The 22,789-nt window shown below is 46.3% G+C and overlaps 1 protein-coding gene across 2 annotated transcripts in view; it reads right to left on the reverse strand.

The window, feature by feature from the left end:
• Window positions 1-22,789, reverse strand: part of WDFY4 (WDFY family member 4) — a 298,505-nt gene that overhangs the window by 88,839 nt on the left and 186,877 nt on the right. For both annotated transcript variants that reach the window (XM_019035474.4, XM_063710084.1), the window contains 4 exons: window positions 21,641-21,847; window positions 20,198-20,249; window positions 18,145-18,311; window positions 4,121-4,269 (listed from right to left, as the gene is read on the reverse strand). In XM_019035474.4, the coding sequence (XP_018891019.4) occupies window positions 4,121-4,269; window positions 18,145-18,311; window positions 20,198-20,249; window positions 21,641-21,847 (575 nt within the window). The remainder of the gene's footprint in view (window positions 1-4,120; window positions 4,270-18,144; window positions 18,312-20,197; window positions 20,250-21,640; window positions 21,848-22,789) is intronic.

Raw genomic sequence — 22,789 nt, forward strand, 5'->3', positions numbered from 1 at the left:
TTGATTCCCCTGACTGACTTCCAAATTGAGGTCTATCATATGTAACATTCACACAGCTGTGATTGGGAGTCTTCGACAATACTACACCCTACATGTTCTACAAAATGAATCGAATTTCAGGCAGCCAAGCGTACTAGGTAGAAGGGGCAGCTGATCCATACTCTTTGGGTAGAGCCATTACCATAGTTCAGAGGCTGCCATTCACAGTTCGTCAGCATAACAGCCAGCAGGATCTGCAAAAACTGTCCATGTGCTTAGGATAACTGTCAATATTCTGACTAGATAAATCACAGTGAGATAAATGGTAGTTATGATATTGGTTGACCTGTTCTTTGATAGTAGAAGTGGATTTCAGGATAAAACATACTTCGATTTGGCCCACATTTGAAGTTACCTGACTGTTGCCAGAATTATACCTGGAATTTATACCCAGAAACATTCACTAGATTGTAAACTCTCTACCCGATTTAGTCCACATCTAATTCACTCTTTCCATCTATGGAGTCCACCACAGTGCTGAGCATAAGACTGATTTTCAATAAATATTTGTTGAACTGAATAAAACAGAAATGATGCATTAAAACTGCTCACTGATGGGGAAGAATTATCTGATTTAAAATACTCTATCACAAAGAGCCAGTTGGATGACTTAGGTTCCCACCAAGTTAATCAAATTCTCTGCCTTGTGAGCTTGAATGCCCTTGTCATGGGTAGAACCGTGTCCCCCAAAAGAGATATGTTGAAATCCTAACCCTCAGTACCTCACACTGTGATTGTATTTGAAAACAGGATATTTACAGAGGTAATCAAGTTAAAATGAAGCCATTGGGATGGGTCCAAATCCAACCTGACTGGTGTCCTTATAAAAAGGGAAAATTTGGACACGGAGATAGACACACAGAAGGAAGATGATGTGAAGATACAGGGACAAGATGACCAGGTGCCTGAAGCAATGCATCTCAAAGCCAAGGGATGCAAAGGATTGTCTGCAAACACAAGAAGCTTAAAGAAGCGAGGAAGGAGGCTTCCCTAGAGCAGTCAGAGGAAGAATGGCCTTGCCTTAGTTTCATGCTGCCAGCCTCTAGGACTATGAAGCAACACATTTCTGTTTTTTTGTGTGTGTGCGTTTGTTTGTTTTTTGCCACCCAGTTTTTGACTGCCCTAGCAAATGAATACAGCCACCCCTAATCAGCTAAGAAAGGGACTTACTACAAGCAAAAGCTAACCTTCTCAGAAGGCTGTTAGTTTCTGAGGAAATTTCCAAACTGCAAAGTCCAATCACTGTCAAGGAGTCTGTAATGTTCTTGAGTCTGATTTTGGATGTTTTTATGGTACATCGGACAGGCTCTTTCAAGGTCTAATGTGCAACTGACTCAATTCCATAGCAGTCTTTTACAGAAACATTTCAGGTTTGACTTAGCTTTATTTTTAACAAGCTTATTTATGTATCTTCTTTAATCTCCATGGTCAAAATAAGACTTAATCCCCATTGATCTGGAATGATCTAATAGTCTGTCTCAGAACTGCATCTCCAGGAGTGCTAGTAGTTTCTTAGGGCACCAGATGAGACCCTGGAGACAAAGCACTGATTAACAAATGCTTCTTTGAGGTATGGTGACTAAAACTATCTGGGCACTTCCCCAGTGCAATTCCAGGGTAGTAATTTGTTCTCACTCTACTCCCGCTTGCATTCTAGAGAAGTACATTTTCAGACATGAGAAGTCTCCCTTGTCTGTCATTGCAAATCAAGTGAGTACATAAAATCTGACCACTGGGCTTCTATTAAAAGTGCAGATATAGTGAATTTGATCATGATTAGGTACACCTTATAAACACAATTTACCTAATCAATAAGATCTTATCTAACACTATCTAAACCAGAGGTGAAGAGCGCAGCAGTGGATTATGTGAGTCATCACAGGGGCACGCCGTGCATATGGATAGAGTAGAAAGCTTTCATCCTCTCTCAGAGAGGCACGGCTGCAGGCCCATTGTCCATATTGATCAGTATCAATAAAACATGAGCAATAAGATGGGATGAGGAGCCAAGTATTAATTATGCTTCTCCTGCCTTGGAGAAGCACAGAAGACTCACAGCAATCGGTGAACGTTTGGTATGAATAAAATATGGAAATTAGCAGAGACAAAAATGCCAAGCATTTTAAAGCATTTTGATCTAAATCAGCCAAGGTGGGCTGACATCTACTCTTCCGCACTCCTTCAACTCTTTCTTCCTTACATAGGTTGGAAGTGATAGGACAACTGGAAGTTAAAGTTCTTGGTTATTGGCAGAAAAGACTTGGACTCCTCAGTCAGTAGCCTAAAACAGTGGCTCTCAAAGTGTGGTCCCAGACCAGCAATAGAATCAGCATCAGCTGGGAACTTACTAAACCTCAGGCCCTGCCCCAGACCTACTGAATTAGAAACTAGGCAAATCAAAACCACTATGAGATATCATCTCACACCAGTTAGAATGGCAATCATTAAAAAGTCAGGAAACAACAGGTGCTGGAGAGGATGTGGAGAAATAGGAACACTTTTACACTGTTGGTGGGACTGTAAACTAGTTCAACCATTGTGGAAGTCAGTGTGGCGATTCCTCAGGGATCTAGAACTAGAAATACCATTTGTCCCAGCCATCCCATTACTGGGTATATACCCAAAGGACTATAAATCATGCTGCTATAAAGACACATGCACACGTATGTTTATTGCGGCATTATTCACAATAGCAAAGACTTGGAACCAACCCAAATGTCCAACAATGATAGACTGGATTAAGAAAATGTGGCACATATACACCATGGAATAGTATGCAGCCATAAAAAATGATGAGTTCATGTCCTTTGTAGGGACATGGATGAAATTGGAAACCATCATTCTCAGTAAACTATCGCAAGAACAAAAAACCAAACACCACATATTCTCACTCATAGGTGGGAATTGAACAATGAGATCACATGGACACAGGAAGGGGAATATCACACTCTGGGGACTGTTGTGGGGTGGGGGGAGGGGGGAGGGATAGCATTGGGAGATATACCTAATGCTAAATGACGAGTTAGTGGGTGCAGCGCACCAGCATGGCACATGTATACATATGTAACTAACCTGCACAATGTGCACATGTACCCTAAAACTTAAAGTATAATAAAAAAAAAAAAAAGAAACTAGGGTGGGGCAGGACCCAGGCATCTGTGTGCTAACAAGCCCTCCAGGCGATGCTGGTGTCAGCTAGTTTGAGAGCGACTGGGCTAAGAAGTCATCTTGTCATTATCTGAACCTGGGTCAACTGGAAAAGGCAAGGCCTATCTCTGCACGAAGAAATCTTCATCCAAATATCTTCAAAGACAATGATCAAGTGAAAACATACACTTGACAACTGGACTTCTGGCAAAAGTTCAGTCAATTTGATTTTGAACGGCCTTACTTCATAAACACAGGAGAATTGCACAATAAGGGCTGACTGTACCCAAATAGACCAACTGCACTTGATCCTAAAGAACTTGGCATTTCCTGCCAAAGGCCTCTTGTATTTGCTTGTGTAAAAATGACTTCAAGTTTCTTCCCAAGTCTCACCCATTCTGCAAAACCCAGATCTTGGTCCCTTCCTCAGGTAGCTCTTCCCCACCACTCCAGTCCCAGGCCATCCCTCCAAGCCTGAACCCTGAAGATTTTGTCCCACGATCATAGTGTGTGGCCAACAGTTTCTGAAAGAAACTGTGCATGCTGCCGATTGCATTAAGTCCCTCGGAAGAGAGGGGCGGTGCCTGTTTTCTCATGCAGAATGAGCAACCAACATGTTGTTGAGTGAGTAAGTTGACGGCGACTGAATTCAGCCATGCGAATAATTGAAGGACTGATCCCTGAGTCCTGACATTCCACATTAGGGGAGATGTGAGGAGCTGCCACATTAGTACCCAGTCCTGATCACTGCTTAGGGGAACCATGGCCATGGATGGCCTATGCCTGCAGGTCCTTCTGTTTTATCTCATGGCTCAGTTTCAGGCCCAAATCTAAGCCCACTGTAAGAACAAGGTGAGAAGGGGAATAGTGGGGGCGGCTGGTAAGGATGAATGGGGCTCAGGGAAGAATCTGCTGGGAGAAGTGGATAACTCACTTGGATAAGCAGTGACGGGTACAGTAGACATCACCCGTGGGAGACAGTGTGAAGTTCTCGCAGATGTAGAAGTGTTGGTGGCCAAAAAGCAGGACCCCTTCTGACACCAGGTGGCCCTGCACAATCACCAGGGAGAACTTCTGTGTCACCTGGAAGGAGAGAGTGGCAGAGTCAGGTGGTGCACAGGAAGCATGCCCATGATTCTTGGGGGAAACAGGAGGGTAGTGACCAGCCATCCATTGGGCAATTGGAGGTGAGAGCAGTGCCTTGTATGAATGGCAGTCCCGCTGTCCCAGAGCTGTACTGCTCTTCACAGCCTACGTGGCACTACCACACCCCACCTGGGCTGGTGTCTGATCTACTCAAGCCTACCTCTGCTCCCACCAAGATGTGTGGGTGAGTGTTTACTGCTATATTCAGCACATCAAAGTCCTTTCTCTCACTTTAAGGCCCTCTACAACCATGCAAAGCATCCCACAGTTAACCGTGAGGAAAGTTCACCAGGTACAAGACATCGCTCAGTTACAGAGGAGAGGGAGCTTGTCCAGGGACCACCAGCCAGTACATGGTTGAGCCAGGACTAGAATTCAAATGTGCCTAGAACCACAAGTGCAAGACAGGTACTGCCATCTCTGCAAGGCCAAGGAAACATGTGCAGAAGATGCACAGTGCTCTGCCCAGATCCTTCCTCTTGGACCGAGGTGAGCATTTCCCCTGTTGCTGGAAATGTTGGCAGTTCTCCAGAATTGCCTTAGCTGAATACAGCCCCTGGTCCAAGGTCACATCCTCTTCCCAGGGGCAGTCTGTACCCAACAACTGGACAATGTGGAGTAGGAAGGTTTAGCCCCTCTGGCTCAATTCAAGAAAACTCTAAACAACCATCCCAAACCTAGAGCTGCTCTGGAATCAGCTGAAGTCTTTGCTGAGACTACATTGTGGTTGCACTTCTCCGCTGGCCCAGCCCTGCAATCCTCATTCCCAATCAACTTTCTCCGTGCAGAACCTGACCCATGACAATGTCTTGGTATGACCCAGAGTTCTGCATGTGGTAAGGACCAAGTGGGTCCTTACATAGTAAACCCTAAAGGAACAAGTGAGTGAATCAATAAATTCTAGAACATGAGAGCCTAAAGGGACCAAGAATAAGGCCGAGGCCAGCATTTTCTCATGGTAATTTTGTGCTAATTCCAGTTATACAAAAGCAGAATAGACATGTTTGGGAGAAAAAAAAATAAAAGAGGTTCTAGGAGATAAGACTCTCACTAAAGATCAGCCACCTACTAAGTGACACAGCCTGGGACTGAAGCAAAGCTCTCTGCTCACCTTTGGGAGCAATGACAAGGCCACAGTGGTGACACCTGGAGAGTAGGCCCTGAAGACCAGTTTTCCAACTCCTGCACCAAATGGGATTAGTGAAAGCCAGAGCCAAGGGCAGAAAGCAAAGGTTCACTGAGCATTTTGTTCCAAGATAAGTATTAACCACTATGATCCAGGGCAAGTCAGGGCTGAGCTGTTTTTCGTAAGCTAGGACCAACCGAGAGCCTCTGTTTCTGTAAACAAGGTTGGTGAAGGTAGCTGGCTTTCTTGGTCTATTCTGAATCTACCTTGTCAGAGGAGCTGGCCCTCCAGCCACCTTCCAGGCCAGAGTCCAAAGTGGACTCATTTCCAATTTTATTCTTTCATCCAGGTGGTCATCTATTCAGCAGTTACTGATTCAGCCTCTGCTCCATGGCAGGCACTGAGCCAGGCTTTGGGGATAAGGTGGACAAGATATACAAGAATCCTAGCCTCACAGGGCTTAAAATCCAGTAGCGGGATTTTAACCAACCAACTATTACAACCTGTGATACATGCTAAGAGAGAAAAACCAGAGTGATCATGACAAAGGCAGGGAGAAACTTGGCGAGAACACCATTCTGTTCTTGGACATTATTCTTGGTGAGGACACAGACCCTGAAACTTGAAGGTTGGAAACTTGTAAGTTCTGGAAAAGCTTGGAGAAGAACATTTCAAGGAACGGGGACATCCAGTTAAGGGCCTAGAGGCAGGAAGGGCTGATTTGGGGAACAGAAAGTGGTCAGTACGGCTAAGATGAAGTTGGAAATTAGGAATACCACCATCATAGGTGGTCTTAGGTACCTTAGCATGGCCCTTGGGTTTTATTGTGGTTGCAACAGAAAGCCATGGGAGAGTTTGTTTCTAAAAGATGACACTGACTGCTGGGTGGAGATGGCATTAGAAAGGGTCAAGACTGAAAGGAGGGTGCCCCGTTGTGTTGCTATTTCAGTGGTCTGGGATGGATGGCAGAATGCAGAGGGAAGGAAGTGGGTGTATCTAAACAAGAAGATGGAGAATTGACAGGAGCTGCTACTGGACTAACTGGAAAGCAAAAAGAAGAAAAAGAAAAGAAAAGGAAAGGGAAAGAAGGAAGAAAGGAAGGAAGGAAGGAAAGAGGGAGGGAGGGGGAGGGGAGAGGAAAGGAGGGGAGGGGAGGGGAGGAGACAGAGGATGAATTGAGGATAAATGATAAATGTCTACTTTGGGACTTGAGTAACTGTGTGGCATTCCCAGGTTCTCTAGTAGTCTTCCCCAGGGGCAACCACCATTACCACTTTATTGGATATTCTTCCAAAGAGATTGTATGAATACATTAGCATGTTTATACATATTCTTTTTTACACAAAGAACATTTATATGCTTACTGCTCTGCATCTAGACTTTTCTCTTAACAATTCATCTTAGATAATTTTCCAAATCATTTATCATAGAGCTGTCTAATTCTTATTAATAGTTGCAGACTATTCCCTTGAATGGATATGCTACAGTTTATTTGACCAGTCAGTCCTTTTTTGATTCAGGTTGCTTTCAAATGTTTTGACATAACATGCAATGCTACAATGACCATCCTTGCAGATAAGTCATTTTGAATACACAAGTAAATCTGAAGCATAATTTTTTTTTTTTTTGAGATGGAGTCTCGCTCTGTTGCCCAGGCTGGAGTGCAGTGGCGAGATCTCCACTCACTGCAAGCTCTGCCTCCTGGGTTCATGCCATTCTCCTGCCTCAGTCTCCTGAGCAGCTGGGACTACAGGCACCCACCACCACGCCCGGCTAATTTTTTGTATTTTTTAGTAAAGACGGGGTTTCACCGTGTTAGCCAGGATGGTCTTGATCTCCTGACCTCGTGATCCACCCGTCTCGGCCTCCCAAAGTGCTGGGATTACGGGCGTGAGCCACCGCGCCTGGCCTGAAGCATAAATTTCTATAAGCAGAACTGCAGGTCAAGGGTGTGGGCATTTTAAATTCAAGTAGCCATTGCCAGATTACCCTCCCACAAGGTGACACTAATTTACACTCCCACCAGGACTATTAGGAAGATTATGTCAGGCTGCTTAAACTTTTTCTCTTATTGTACCTTTTCCCAGATGAGACTCAGAGACCCCAACCTCAGGTTCACATGATGAGACGATGTGGCTCTGCAATGCCAGCCCTGGCCTATGTGCCTCCAAACTCTCTCTCCTCCCTGTGACACCAGGCCCCCACCACAGCCTCCATGGTGCCTGCACCAGGGTCTCAGAGCACATGCCTATGATCTGGTGCTTCCCTTTGGGAAGACTTAAGTATCAACCAGAATAAGCCAAACCACAAGAAAAATGTCTGGTGAGAGCTGGGTTAATAGCTTAAACATTGATTCTGCTAGAAAAGAAATGGCGTTTTAAAAACTAGAAAATGAACCCAAGTGAACTATTACCTGCTCTTCCATTTAAATTAGCCCTAGGAGGGCTCCATCCCTAAGTTTACTCATGATTAAGAAATCCCTTATGCCATGATTCTATTGATCACTTTAAAGAGTAGAACTTTTGCCTCATAAGTAGAGCTTTTTTAAGATCAACTGAATGATATATTAGCACTCTTGATGGGTAAAATAACTAAGAAAGTAGCCACAGCTAGCTCTGTGTATGATGACAAACAGGTTGTCCAGAAATCAACAAAATGCTGGAGCTAAAGTTAGAAGGTGTCTTAGTCCATTTTCTGCTGCTATAGCAGAATACCCCAGACTGGGTAATTTATAAAGATAAATGTTTATTTGGCTATTGGTTCTGGTGGCCAGGAAGTCCCAGAGCATGGCACTGGCATCTGGTGAGGGTCACCCCATGATGGAAGGGCGGAAGCTGGAAGTGAGCATGCAAGACAGAGACAGAAATGGGGCTGAACTTATCCTTTTTATCAGGATCCCACTCCCATAATAATGAACCCATTCCTGCAATAATGGTATTAATCTATTCATGAGGGTCGTGCTCTCATGGCCTAATCACTTCTTAAAGACCCCATCTCTTAATACTGTTACAATGGCAATTAAGTTTCCAACACAAGAATTTTGGGGGACATTCAAACCATAGCAGGGAGACAACAATCTACTGGGACATTCAGTGGTAGCACACAGCAGCACATTCTTCTAAAGTCAGGCCTCAGTGGTGCATCTATAAAGGGCAAGGTCAACCGGATACTCTCTAAAGTTTTCTCTAGCATTAGCAGTCTGCAACTTAGTGAAATACCCTGATTTTATAGGTAGGAAAACTGAGGTCCAGAGAGGTGACTGAAGGTTCCCAGCAACAGAGCTGCCAATATATGCATTCCCTTACGTTTGTGTGTACGGTGAATGAGTCTGCTGCAAAGAAAGCTTTAGCCCTGCTCCCATTTATCATCTGCCCTCTTCCTACATCTCTGCTTACCTCAACCTTGTTCTGAATACATTCTAATAGTATTGGCATATGGAATAAGTATTCTTATTTTTTAGAAAAGCACAGATTGCTGAGAAAAAGTCAAATATCAAAGAGGCAAAAGGCTATATTTGGCCATCTATGAGCTCTAGTATCTACTTTTTTCTATCTTAAATGTATTTAGACAGAGAATTCGTCATACTTATAATCAAAGGAATGTATGTTAAAACAATAAGGAGATGCTATCTATCTATTTATCTACCTATCTATCTATGTATACATATATATAGAGAGAGTGAACATCTCCTTATTGTTTTATATTTTATATATATACACATATATATTAATTTGGGAAATATGGAAAGGAATGTAATGATGCATGGATCTTTTTACATAAGTACATCTCAGGTTGAGACAAGGAGCAGGGATGCCCCCTGCCTGCCTGCATGTGTCACTTCCACAGACAGCCTGCAGACAGCCACACCTCCAATCTTTCTCTGCAGACACGGAGAAGACCAGGTGGAAACGGCAATACCTTTGCTCTTGTTTGGTTGCACCAGTGAAATGTGAAACATGTTACAAGACCCAAGGACTGTTCAAAGCACAATGCTCACCATAACCTGTGTTCACTAAGGACTGATCATTGGCAACTGATTAAAATTGGAGCACATTTTTAGCCAGGGTAGCTCTGAATATTGTAAAACTTGGACTCATGGATTTGGGGCATTTATTTGAAAAGTTAGTATGTATGAGAATCACCTGCACAGCTTGATAAAATTCATATTCCCAGGCTACATCCCCAGAAATTTCAATTCAACAGGTGCAAAGTAGGGCCCTAGAATGTGAATTTTAATAAGCAACCCAGAACATTCTGATGCAGGTGATCTGAAGCCCATACACTAAGAAACTGACTGTTGGGCACCAGCTAGGCTAAGAAAAAAAAGGTTTCATCTGGTGTCAGCATATTGCCCATAATTCACTCATCTATTTGTTCATTCATTTATTTAACAGGTACATATTAAATGTTTAGCATATGCCCCACTCCCTGGGAGGCACAAAGGAAAATAAAACATGCCTTTAAGATGTTTACAACCTAACAGGAAAGAGAGAGAGCAGGGTATCAGCTCTCCCAGCAGTGTGGGAGGAAAAGCACAGGTGCTCTGGGAGCACACAGGAGTGTGCCTCACTCAGACTGAGATGGAAGAGGCGGCAGCGGTGACACCAGAGAAGCGGTTCCTGAGGAGGTGACTCCAAGTCTGGAGTTAGGAGTTACAAAGATAAAAAACAGGGGAGGAGCATTCCAAGGCACAAAGTCTTGAACCAGCTGGACATTTTGGAAATTATAGGTAGTTCTGTATAATTAAAAAGTCAGAGGGGTGTGTATGTGTGTGTGCGCACGTGCACACATGTGTATGTGTATGCATATGTGTGCACACATCAGGTGTGCGTGTGTGCACACATGTATGTGTGTGCACGTGTGTATGCACACATGTATGTGTGTGCACGTGTGTATGCACACATGTATGTGTGTGCACGTGTGTATGCACACATGTATGTGTGTGCACGTGTGTATGCACACATGTATGTGTGTGCACGTGTGTATGCACACGTGTGTGTGCATGTGTGTATGCACACATGTATGTGTGTGCATGTGGTTGCACATGTGTGTCTGTGCATGCATGTGTGTGTGTTTATGAGCATGTGTAAGGCTAAGGGAAGTTAGTCCAGGGAAACTACAAGGCCAGCTCTGGAATGGCCTTGTATATGAAGAATGCTAACCAGTGTCTCAGAAATATTCAGTAGGAATGACATGTGTTGTTTGCATTTCAGAAAGTCATGGAGATTCAGAAAGACAGGAAGTTACTGCATAGAAAGGTTAACACCCACCCTCACCTTCTACAAACTGCCTCAGCTAAAGATACCTGGGAGGAGCTTGTAGAAGATGCCACTCTCTGCAATCCAGAGGAAAATGTCTCTCCCTTTGAGCGGATCATTTCTACCAAGGTCAAACTCATATTTTACATTGAGTTTGCATGAAAAAAAAATCAGATGTTTAATTTTTCATGTAATCAAAGAACAATAACAAAAGCAAACCTTCACTTGAGGACTGACTCTGTACTGGTTCTGGAAGCCGTACAAGGGACATCCCCAGCCACGTGGTAACTAGCATGAGCCCACAATTAATATGCATTAAATCAGTCACTCCTCAAGTCAAACAGAGCTGTTTGCAGAGAAATGCGTTTGTAGTCCTGGGAATCATTAATCAATGATGCAGAGGTGGCACAGAATAGTTGAATAATTACCATCCCAGGTATCACTAGAGGCAACCAGAACTCCAACGTTCACACAAAGAAATGAGTTAAGCTGCTGCCACCCTAGCCCCGGCACCACGGGCATCCCCCAGGGCCAGGATGATGCCTGCAGCTCCAGAGGCTTCTGCCAGAGGCATGCCACCCAGATGCCTGAAAAGCAGTCATGCCCTGGAAAGTCTCCTGTGCCATGTGTCCGGCAAAGGCCATATGATCAAGCATTTCCGAGACGGTAGGGGAGGAGGAGTGGGGACTCTGCTGTAGGAGCATGCACACAGTCCTGCCATGCCTCTATCATGGGCATGTTCCACTTAGAAATTTAGAAAAAGTACAAGGCGCGGCCGGGCGCGGTGGCTCACGCCTGTAATCCCAGCACTTTGGGAGGCCGAGGCGGGCGGATCACGAGGTCAGGAGATCGAGACCATCCTGGCTAACACAGTGAAACCCCGTCTCTACTAAAAATACAAAAAATTAGCCGGGCGTGGTGGCGGGCGCCTGTAGTCCCAGCTACGCGGGAGGCTGAGGCAGGAGAATGGCATGAACCCGGGAGGCGGAGCTTGCAGTGAGCCGAGATCGCGCCACTGCACTCCAGCCTGGGCGACAGAGGGAGACTCCGTCTCAAAAAAAAAAAAAAAAAAAAAAAAAGAAAAAGTACAAGGCCCACAAAGTCTCACAATGACATCTGAATTAGAGGAAGTCCCAGCTTACAACCAACACTTGCTAAAAAATGCCTCAACATAGGCTAATCGTACCAGCCTGGGGAATGTAGAGAGTAACACACACACACACACACCCCTTGCACAAACTTTCTATTTGCCTGAACATGTTCATGGGTCAACAATCAATGCACCCATCCTCCTTTCCTTGACCTCAAGTTCCTGTCCTTGACACAAAACCATAGTGGTCCAGGGATAAGGCCACAGTGGACCAGGGGCCCTCCAGGCACATGCAGGAGGGCAGGTAGGCACCTGCTTGGCATGTTGCATCCCAGGCAGAGATGCCATGTTGGTGAGAGACCTGAAGGCCTCCTTGCACCAGCTTTAACTGGAACAGTTATAGAGAAAGCACATGGGGCCAGGAGCCACAACTCCAAGCCCAATAAGAGCCGGCTGCTGAGGGACAGGGTGCTGGAAAGGTTATGTAACTTGTCCAACACAGTGAGCTGGGAGGCAGTAGAGAGGGGACAAAAACACATGAACTGAGAATAAGAGAGATCTGAAGTCAAATCCTAGCAATTCCAATGAGTAGCCACCCTGGGCTCTGTTTTTGCCATCTTTGTAATGGAAATAATAAAGCCTCCTGATACAGTCTGGATGTTTTGTTCCAAATCTCATGTGGCCTTAAGTGTTGGAAGTGTGGGCTAGAGGGAGCTGTTTGAATGATGGGGGCAGATCCCTTGTAAATGTCTTGGTGCTGTCCTTGCTGTAATGAATGAGTTCTCCGAGAGTTCAGCTGAGATCTGGTTATTTGAAAGAGCCTGGCCCCTCCTCCCTCTCTCTCTTGCTGCCTCTCTCACTATGTGATGCGCTGGCTCCCATTCACCTTCCACCATGACTGGAAGCTTCCTGAGGCCTCACCAAAAGCAGATGTCAGCACCATGTTTTGTGTACACCCTGCGGACTGTGAGCCAACTAAACCTCTTTTCATTATAAATTACCCCATCTCAGGAATTCCTTTATAGCAACTCAAATGGACTAACACACCTGCCTCACAGGACCATGGTGAGGCTGAATGAGACAGTGCATGAAGATCACACAAGGCAAGGGCTTCTGACATCTAGCTGTTGACATTTTGCTAGTAATAATATTAATGGCAACAAACAAATAGCAGAATGAGGTTCTCAAACCAGCCTATGCACTTTGCCCTGTGCCAAGCTGCCCTCCTGGGCACAAATGACTGGCTGCTGCCTCCATGGTGGTGGTGTTGTGGCAGCCTGCTCCAGTCCAGTCAAGACCCTCCCCACCCCAGAGCAGGCTCCCCCAAGACCCAGGTTCTCCCAGGGCATGCCCTCCCTCAAGCTGGGTCCTAAGGCATGTGAGCAGACCCAGGCCTGGCTGCAGGTTGGCTCCCCTGGAGGACCTCCTGATTCCTGCTGCCCTGTCAGGCTGAGCTCACCTGGTCTGCAGATTGTTCCCAAGCACTCACCCTATGTGTCAGGGAAGGAAGGGACGAGGAGGAAGCTAAGTCTCTCCTTGCCTTCAGAGAAACCATAGGAAGGCTCAGAAATCATCAGTCAGGCAATAAGAGGGGGCTGGGGTAGTCCCAGGGGATGGATCCACCAGCTATGCTCTGGGGTGGGAGTATGCTGGGGATGGGCACACCAGGACAGGTTCACCCAGGAGGCCTCCAGGCTGGGAGCCATGAGTGAATGGGCATGGGACTGCATGGACCTGGCTGGTGGAGGTGTGAGGGGGAGGAGAAGTGCCAGGCCACAGAGAGGCCCCATATGTCCCACCAGCCAGCCAGGACCCCACTCCACAGAGCTCTCCAGTCTAGAGCAGAAGGGTGCTCCTCTGGTTCGAGGATTTTTCTGATTCATGTGAATTCCTGGGGCCTGCTTTCTTATGTTCTTCCCTGCCTGGTGCTTTCAGTTTAGGGACCTCCTTGATTTCACCACACATCAGTCCAGGCCTCAACCCAGCAACTTCCCTCTTTCTCCCAAAACCTTGTGTTTGGTTTGAGTGTTGGCACTCTGCAGGAACCCCATTCCAGCTGGTCAGGCCTCTCATGGGCTCCACTGTGACCCTCTGTCTCATCCTCCACCATCTCGGCAGGACAACCAGACCCATGGAGACCCCCAGAGTTTCCCATCTATCCAAGCACTCCCCACAGCATTTCCCCAAGACACCCAGTTCCTTGCCTCACAGGAGCCTCAGTCTTAACAGGATCCTTCATCCTTCCCTTGACACGGCCCTTGGGCCATGCCATAGGTACCAGGTTCTTCCAACGCCCCTTCTTACTTCTGGGAGAGTGAGAACAAATCCTATGGGGCTATGAAAGGAATAGCAACAGCCAGAGCAGTAACAGCAGATGCCAGAGACTGAGAGCTGCCTCCTCACAGGGCACAGTCTCGGACAGAGACACAGCCCCATGTCAATCTTTGCCACAAACCAGTGAGACGAGGAGTAGAACCCCATTCTAAAGATAACAGAAAGGAGGCTGGGGAATGGTTCTCTTACTTACCTAGTCACTAGGCCTGTAAGTGGAGGCAAGAGAATTAAAATTGGGCAGGGTTTTTACCCCCACCCCTGCCTGTAGCCTCCACCCTCCCCTCACCAGGGACCCTAACCTGCCCCCACCTCCCGGGCCTGCATCTCCAGGAGCAGGCATGCCTGGTGGTTTGGCTTCACTGACCCTGGGGAAACTGAGCTTGGGAGCCAGCCTTTCCCACAATTCCCCATGAAGCCAGAGGCAGCAAGCATAGCCCCATAAAATGCATAGAGACATCTCAGGCAGGGACCAATGCCTAGATAATGTCAAGGGTCACTCTGCCCAGTCCTCTGGGCCAGGAGCCGAACCTCACACAGGGTCCCTCCCTTCTGAATGTACCGGCCACCGGGTGCTAAGTGGAAGCAGGACAGCTCCTGCTCTCTCCCCTTCCGACCGCCCACCGGCTTCCACATGCTCCTGTCTGCACATCCTGCGGATCCCCACTGGCACAGCAAACAGTGTGTGGCATTTCTGACAGCTTCGCGCTGAGCCACGGGAAGGCCAAGGAAGACTGAAACTTAAACAAAAGGCAGGGAGGGGCAGATGGGAGAGGATCCCCTTCCTGGTTCTGTCCTGCTTCAGAGGCTGGAAAGTCAGTCACCTGGGGGCTTCAGACTCTTGCCGCTCCCCCAGCAAGATCCCTGAGGAAAATGTCACCTGGTGGACAGTCAACAAAAACAAGACTCTCAGAGACAGGACAAGTGTCAAAGGCACCTGCAGGCTGCAAGAGGCCAGGCTGGGACTCACTCGGGTCCCTGACCATAAACTTCAGCCTAGCCAGGGTGAAAACTCCTAGGCCGGCCTTGGATGCCTGAGGGAGTCAGGCCACCTGCAAAGGCTCTCCTAGGAGGCCAAGGACCTGCCCTGGGGGGCAGCAGCCTGAGTGGTGTCAAAGTGGCAGGCCATATTCCAGAGAAGCCCCCAGGAGGCTGTCCCATACAACACCCACACTGCTCTGAAGGGACTTTGCAGATAAAATCAAGGTTACGAATCAGCTGACCTTAAAACAGGGATGTGACCCTGGATTATGTGTGAGTTAGTGCCATCCCCTGCGCCCTAGGCAGCAGCAGAGTTGGTCAGAGAGGTGGTGTTGGGGGAGCGGGAGGCAGAGGGGGCAAGAAGAATATGAAGGGTGAGAAGGATACCACCCACTGCAGGAAATGAAAGGAGGAAGGGCCACAGGGCAAGGGAGGTGGGCACCCCAAGAAACAGATGAACCCTGGCAGCCAGCAGGCAGGGAACAGGAGCTCAGACTTACAGAAGCAGGAACATGGATTCTGCCAGCACTGGAACGAGCTTGGAAAGGATGCCTTCCCAGAGCCTCTGGAAAGACATGAAGCCCCACAAATGCCTTGGCTGCAGCCCTCTGAGGCTCTAGCAGAGAACCTGCTGAGCCCCACTGTGCCAAGACTTTCGAGATAATAAATGTGTGTTGCGTTAAAATCACTATGTTTGTGGTAATTTCTTCTGGCAGAGATAGAAAGCGAATATAAAGCACTGCCATTGTTCTCCTATCAAAGCAATGAAAAGAACCAATATGGAGACACCACATAATCAGGAAAGCAGGCAGGTGTAGCTGGAGCATGATATCTGCTTACTATGGATCCTTTCTGACACAGTTCTCAGACTTGCCACCATAGACAACGTAGGGTGCCCAGCAGTAGCCCTGGCCTCTGCCCACTAGACACCAGGAGCATCCTCTCGCCCTGGCCATGGCAATTAAAAATGTCTCCAGACATTGGCAAGGGTTCCTTGTGGGGTAGAGTTGCCCCCAGTTGAGAACCGCTGCTCCTTTAAGGGCATAAAGCAAAGAAAAGTTTTTATGGAAAGAAAGCATTGACGTCTTAGCTGTTTTTTCAATGGACAAGGTATTTACTAAATATCCACTTACCTATATGAGCATATTAATATATTGATATATCCCAACTATTATGATCTGCCGTTAGTCCTCAGCAACTGGATATTATGAATATACACTTATGCATACATGTGTTATATATTTTAATATCCATTTATCAAAATTTCACATAGTAGATATATGATACTTCCATTATCAAAATAAAATGCACATGAATTTAGCACATCATTCATCAGTGTTGACTGACTGGCTGCTTCAGGCATGCCTGTGGTTAGACAACAGGGTTTCCTCCTGTATGGAGGATCCGTAGTGACAGAGGTGGACAGGTGAAGCGCTGAGGTCACTCTGCGTGCCAGCAGCAAGGCAGGAGGTGATGCAGGGGGCGACACAGACAGTAACAAGCTAGTTCTCCAGCCAGTTCTCCAGGTCTCAGAGCGGGGAGCAGTCAAGATTAGCTTCAGAGAGTCAGTTGCAGGGGTCAAGTGGGCAGGGCACTGCAGGTAGGCAAACCTGCATGAGGAGGCATGATGGCTAGGTGTGTTGGAGCACATGATGGAAATGTGCTCTGTGTCTGGAAGCTTTGGTTATGCAGGTATAAGGACAGCATTGTTACAGGACTACATTGCTTGAACTGTGACCCAAATCTGAAAACAGCAAAGCAATTTGCTGAAAGTTCTGCAGCAAGTTCATAAGCAATTCATTTGCTTATGTCCCTCCCAGGTTCTCTGAGCCTAGGACCTATTCCTGGAGGTCCAGGCTCTCCCTCAGTCCCTGGGTCTTGGTTCAGATCCACTCCCATTCACCCTGGGGCCAGACTAACCTCCAGCTCTCATGCATTTATCTCTGTGTGTCCCCTGTGGCCCACCAGTCCCAGCCTGCCTGCTCCTCTGTGGGTATCTCCTTCACTTATATCCCTATGGAAAAGCCCGATTCACCCAGAGACCCTGAGGTCCACCAAGCCTTCAACCACCCAACCCTCAGAAAGGGAAAACAACTCACCTTTGATGAGCACCTCTCTTATGCCCAGCTCTGAAGTAGTCCCTGTACTTCCACTGGCCCATTTAAGCCTGAGCAGAATGTTATCAGATGGTGGCCAGAACTCCACATTAAAGATGAGAAAACTGAGGCTGACAACGGTTAGGTGACATGCGGTTTAATATGTGGCCAAGTTGGGACTAGAACTGAGGTCGGTTCTACTCTAAGACATGTGCTTCATCTTCCATTGCATTCTTAGACTTGGGGAAGAGGGGTCCTTCTCTGGGACCTCCCCAGCCAGGCCAAGAGGACACACACACGAAGAGCGGGGCTCCGCCAACCCAGCTCCAGGCACCCAGGACCCCGGGTTTCCCTGCCACCTGGTCCCCAGCCTGCCTCCTGGGCCTGTACACTTCATCCCCAGAGCCACCCTTTTGAAGGCTAATGGTGCCACAAGTGTGCTTACCCCTAGGCTTGAGTGGTGGCCAAGGTGAGGCCAAGGCATAGGGACAGTGCGGACATATGGGTTGGGGTGTCCAAACACATGCACCCAAGACACCTCAAGGTGTGGGACCTCTCAGGGTGGTCAGGCCACAAGCAGGGGGCCAAGATGCTGAACTGCCAGAAGGTCAAGAATTCTCAACTTGAAACTTGCCTCTCAGGTTGTTATGAAGGTCAAAGTAGGAAGTTAGAGTATTTTTCACTTAACAGTTTGTGGTACACCTTTTAAATATTTTGATGCAGGATGTATAGACTTCCCTTTGCACCCTTTCTCTGGGCCAACAAATTTAGGAATCTATCCCTTTTTTCACTGATTATTGTGTTGAAAGTTTTCATAGCAAATGGAGATCTCATTCCCCATGTAAGTGGCGAAAGCTTGGTTTTCTCCTGTCTGACAATCTTAACAACTAACTTAAAAATCTTAAAGGCTATTGCAATGGGGTATATTACCTTTTCTTTATCAAGAAGCTCTTGTAAAATAACTTGTCTTTCCCGACACAGTTCCAAGAAGTCTTCTGAGTGCAGACTTTCGTGTAAGGCTGGGAAGAAGGTCAGCTGGGTGCAGTCCACCCCCACCTCGTCAAGCTCGCCCTCAGCCTCCCTCGGTGTCAGTTCATCTGCAGCAGCATAAAGGGACACGTGGTGTTGACAGGAGCCACCTGACATGGTAAGGGCCGGTGCACAGCATGTGCCTACATCACTGAGGAGCAGCAAGGCTCCAGGGCCTAAGTGAAGAGCGTGGATCTCTCACCGTGCCCCTCCACTGCTTCTGGAAATGGACACCACACATCTTGGGCACCCTGGGGTGTGGTCAAAATACCTTCCAGTTGACTTATCGTGGAGGGCCCAGATATGCCCAGGCCTAGCTGTTCAGCCACTTCCAGTGACCACAGGGCAACATTTCCAAATTCACCCTCGTTAGTCAGTAAAGCAACTCCCCAGAGGCCCAGCTAGGATTTGCTTTCTCTGAATTTCACTTCATTCACTCTTTGAATATTGCTGTTTTTTCTCATGATAGAAACAATATCCTTTTATTGTAAAAAAAAAACTTGGAATATGAAGTTGTGAGAAGTAAAACAAATCTCACCCATGCACCCAGAGATAGTGCTCATAATAACAGGTCCCATTTAGTAAGCCCTTTCTCTGTGCCAGATACTTCTGATGACATTTTAAAATGTTGTCCCATCTTGGTTGGAGATACTATTTCATCCTCACTTGACAAATGGAAAAGCTGAAACAGGCTAATTACTTTGTACAAGATCATATGGCTTCTAAGAACTAGAGGTAGAATCTGAATAAAGTCTCTCTGAGATAAGGGTCTGGTCTTTTCATCTCTAGTCTGGCTCCACTGTTTACAATTTGGTCCATTTACTTTCATTATCTTTTCTGTACTGGATGATTGAAAGTGTCTGCTGCTCACACAAACCCTCATAGCTTTCCCCCATGCAGGGAGAGGTGTGTAGGAGAGGCATGGTGGAGAACCACAGGGCCTTTCTTCTCCTTTGGCTGAGCTCCCTACTCAGGGTGCATACTGGAAACACCATGAAGGCCCAGGGTCACAGACACCCAGGGGCTCTGCATGTCAAGAATGAGAGGACACAGCAGCCCATGGCCATCATCCACAAAAAAATCAGTTCATGCTTTCCACCACTGCACTCTCTGCAACCCCCACCTCTGGAGGTGGAGCAGGCAGGCAATCATTCCATGTGAGAGTTGTAGGGCTCGGGGTGGAGAGACGAGAGGCAAACAGGTATCACAATATCATCCCATCCTCTGTGCCACAGTAAGACCCCAAATCACCTGGGGATCAGAGCCCAAGATCCTCACTTCTGGGCTTGTGTTACTGCAGACAGGCAAGGTAGCAAGCTCAATACAAATCCATTAGTCAGGAAATGAGGCAAGTTTGATCAGCAGTAAGAAGTAGTCATTGGCCAGGTGTGCTGGCTCATGGCTATAATCCTACCACTCTGGGAGGCCAAGGCAGGTGGATCACTTGAGCTTAGGAGTTGGAGACCAGCCTGGGCAATGTGGCAAAACCCCATCTCTACAAAAATTACAAACATTATCTGGGCATTGTGGTGTGTACCTGTAGTCCCAGCTACTCTGGAGGGTGAGGCAGGAGGATTGTGTGAGCCCAGGAGGTGGAGGCTGCAGTGAGTTATGATTATGCCACTGCACCCCAGCCTAGGTGACAGCGCAAGACCCTGTCTCAAAAATTGTTTGGGAATACTTTTAAGATCTCCCTGATATAGCAAATTGACAAGACTGTTTCTCCCCAAAAATTGTTATTGTTGAAACCTTAATAGAAAATGCTTTCCCTAACAAGTGTCTAGGGCTGAAATTGATTTGTCTTCTTTCTGGAAGCTCAGTAACAATAAGTCCCAGGGCTGGCTACAATATCATTTTCCTCTTCTAAAATATTAATTTAATATCTTTAATAAAATATTAAATAAAACCAATAATTAGCTTAACTATTAAAGGAAAAAATAGATAAACTGAATACCTTGGTTTTCAGCATTTGTTTGAGAAATATGATCATTTTTGTCCTGGCTTTCCTGAAATAAGGACATTGAAAAGAAAAATTAAATCCTGGATGCTACATGTATGCTTCACTCACCTCCAATTCCACAGATTCACAAACACACACATGCATGTGACCCCTTCAAATTATGCAAGACTCAGATGCAAAGGGAGAGAAACACTAAATCCTAAAGGACCACAATAAAATGCAAGTATGAATGTTCCTGAGTCAAAGGGGAAAAACCCACAATCTTCCATTAAGTAGGACTTACAGTAATTACCAAAGAAGAGGCCCAGATGGGATTAGATAGCATCCTCGATGTCTCTGTGTGGGACACCCTGGAGAGGGGACCAGGGGAGGTTCCAGGGCTGGACAGCCCCAGAGACCAGAGACCAGGTTTCATAGCCAGCCCTTGGCTTTGTCACCAGCACAGTGAGCAGGCTACTTATTTTTTTTTTTATTTTTTATTTTTTTGCTTCCTATTCCTAAAAACTGTAGTGAGGGAAAATACTACACACCACCAAATGTTTATTGACAATACTTAGAAAATTTAAGTATCTACGGAATAAATGAAATGTAATTTTTTCATTAGATTTTACAAAGGATTTTTAGCATGAGTAAAAGATGCTGAGGTTACAGACGAGAGAATAACCTCAACATTGTTACTTGTGATGAATGCAGAAGAAAAAAATCCAGCATTCTGGTGTTTGGAAGGCCACCTTTGAGGATATTTTAAATTATGATCATTCAATAAAGACATGAAAAACTATTAACAGATTTCCTATATCTACTACCAAATGAATCCAACTGGCTTCTTTTCTTTTAAAAGGCAAAATAAGAGTTTGCGACACAGTTCAAGCTTCATTAGAGCAAACTCCCAGGGACTACCCAGATTCTGTTGCTTGGGAAGTCAATGTTGTTTGGAATGAGTGGATCACTGGCTCAAAATTGCAGAAACAGTCAAGTTCATGAGATTTTCATCGTAAAACTTGTTATGGGATTTGCAGTAATGCTTATAGCAGTACGGGTTACAACTGCCCAATAACAAGTAACTTGTGTGAGCAGACAATAGCCTTCCCCTGGCCCTTTCCAAGCACTTGCATCCAGATGATTCCACAGGACTTGTGTGGACCGCAGCACAGGGCTGTGTCTGCAGCATAGGTAAGAACCACTCACCACTCAACACTCAATGTTTATTCATTCACGCAGGCTGTAGTTAAAGTGTCCCTGCTATGTACCTAGGAGGGTTAGTGATGCTTTTCTCCTCTTAAATGGCATTGAGAATAAATTTTGGGACTCTCCTACATTTAACTGCATGTGTTATCTTAGCCTGATATAAACAACATGTGATGGGGAAGCTCAGGAGCTGCTTTCCTATCAGGCCCTACCTGGAACCAGCACTGTCCCACTGCGCCTGACTCTTACCTTGTGCCTTCCTGAGCTCAGGGCCTCCAATGGAGATAAGCGTTTGATGCGTTTCCTCATTCGAGCTGGTCCTTCTCTCCAGTCGAGTTCCCATGGGGAACAGGGCTTGGTTTCTTCCCCCTGGCTCCACAAGCCCAGCTCCCCAAAAAGCTGCTCCTGGATCCTGGCCCAGGCGTTGGCTGCCTTGATGTTGCCACATTTTCGCCTCTGGGGAGCAGAAACAGAGTCACCCTGGACACATTTGCCTTATGGGCCTTATGGGCCTGGCCCCAAACCTCCTGGGGTGAATAGGCCAAGTCTCCCATGAACGTTTGAGAAAGATACCTTCTCTCAACACCCTCAGAATGTGTAGGGTACCCACTGCAGCCAGGACTATAAAGAAACAGTTGCTCAGCTTTAAGATATCTTAATCCAAGTTAGGGGAGGAGAAAGCTGTCTGCCCTTTGGCCTTCAGAGCCATGAGGCTACTGGTGATGGGCAGAAAGCAACAGGTCTGGAAGGTCCTGTAGCAGCTCATCAGCATGGACTGGACAGCTATTTTACCAAATGGACATGAATCTCACCACAATCCCACCCTTCAAAAATGAAGCTGAATGTACTTTTTTCCAGTTGCCTGAACTGGAGTGGAGTGGGAATTAGAAGCCCTCAAGACAATTGGTTGATTTGAGCAAGTCACTCCCATCTCTGGATCTCAGAATCTCCAACGAAATGACAGACCTGGCCTGAATGATGTCTAAGGGCCTTTCAATCCTAATATCATAGATTCCAGAATGTTCAGAGATTCCAGAATATTCACAGGAGCTAAAACCTTTCATAGTAATGCAAAGAATCTCATTTAATAGCTACAAGATCCTCACAGTTTGCATCTGTGGTCTCTGACTGCCACATCTGCTACTAGAGTATGACTCAAACTTTTCTAATAATACATAGATACCCCCAACCTGCATTTATAGACCACATTAAAGTTACATGCATCACCTGTCAAAGAAGCAGTTCAGTTCAGTTTGCACAGTAGAGTCAACTTTGCAGGATACACTTTTGCAATTACTCAAATATTTTATGGAATTTGTCCCAAATTTAATATTTTCAGAAAATGAAAAGGTGAAGTGCTAATGACAAGAAGCATAACAACATGAACAGAAAAGACAC

Source organism: Gorilla gorilla, chromosome 8 (assembly GCF_029281585.2).
Source record: "Gorilla gorilla gorilla isolate KB3781 chromosome 8, NHGRI_mGorGor1-v2.1_pri, whole genome shotgun sequence".
NCBI lineage: Eukaryota > Metazoa > Chordata > Mammalia > Primates > Hominidae > Gorilla > Gorilla gorilla.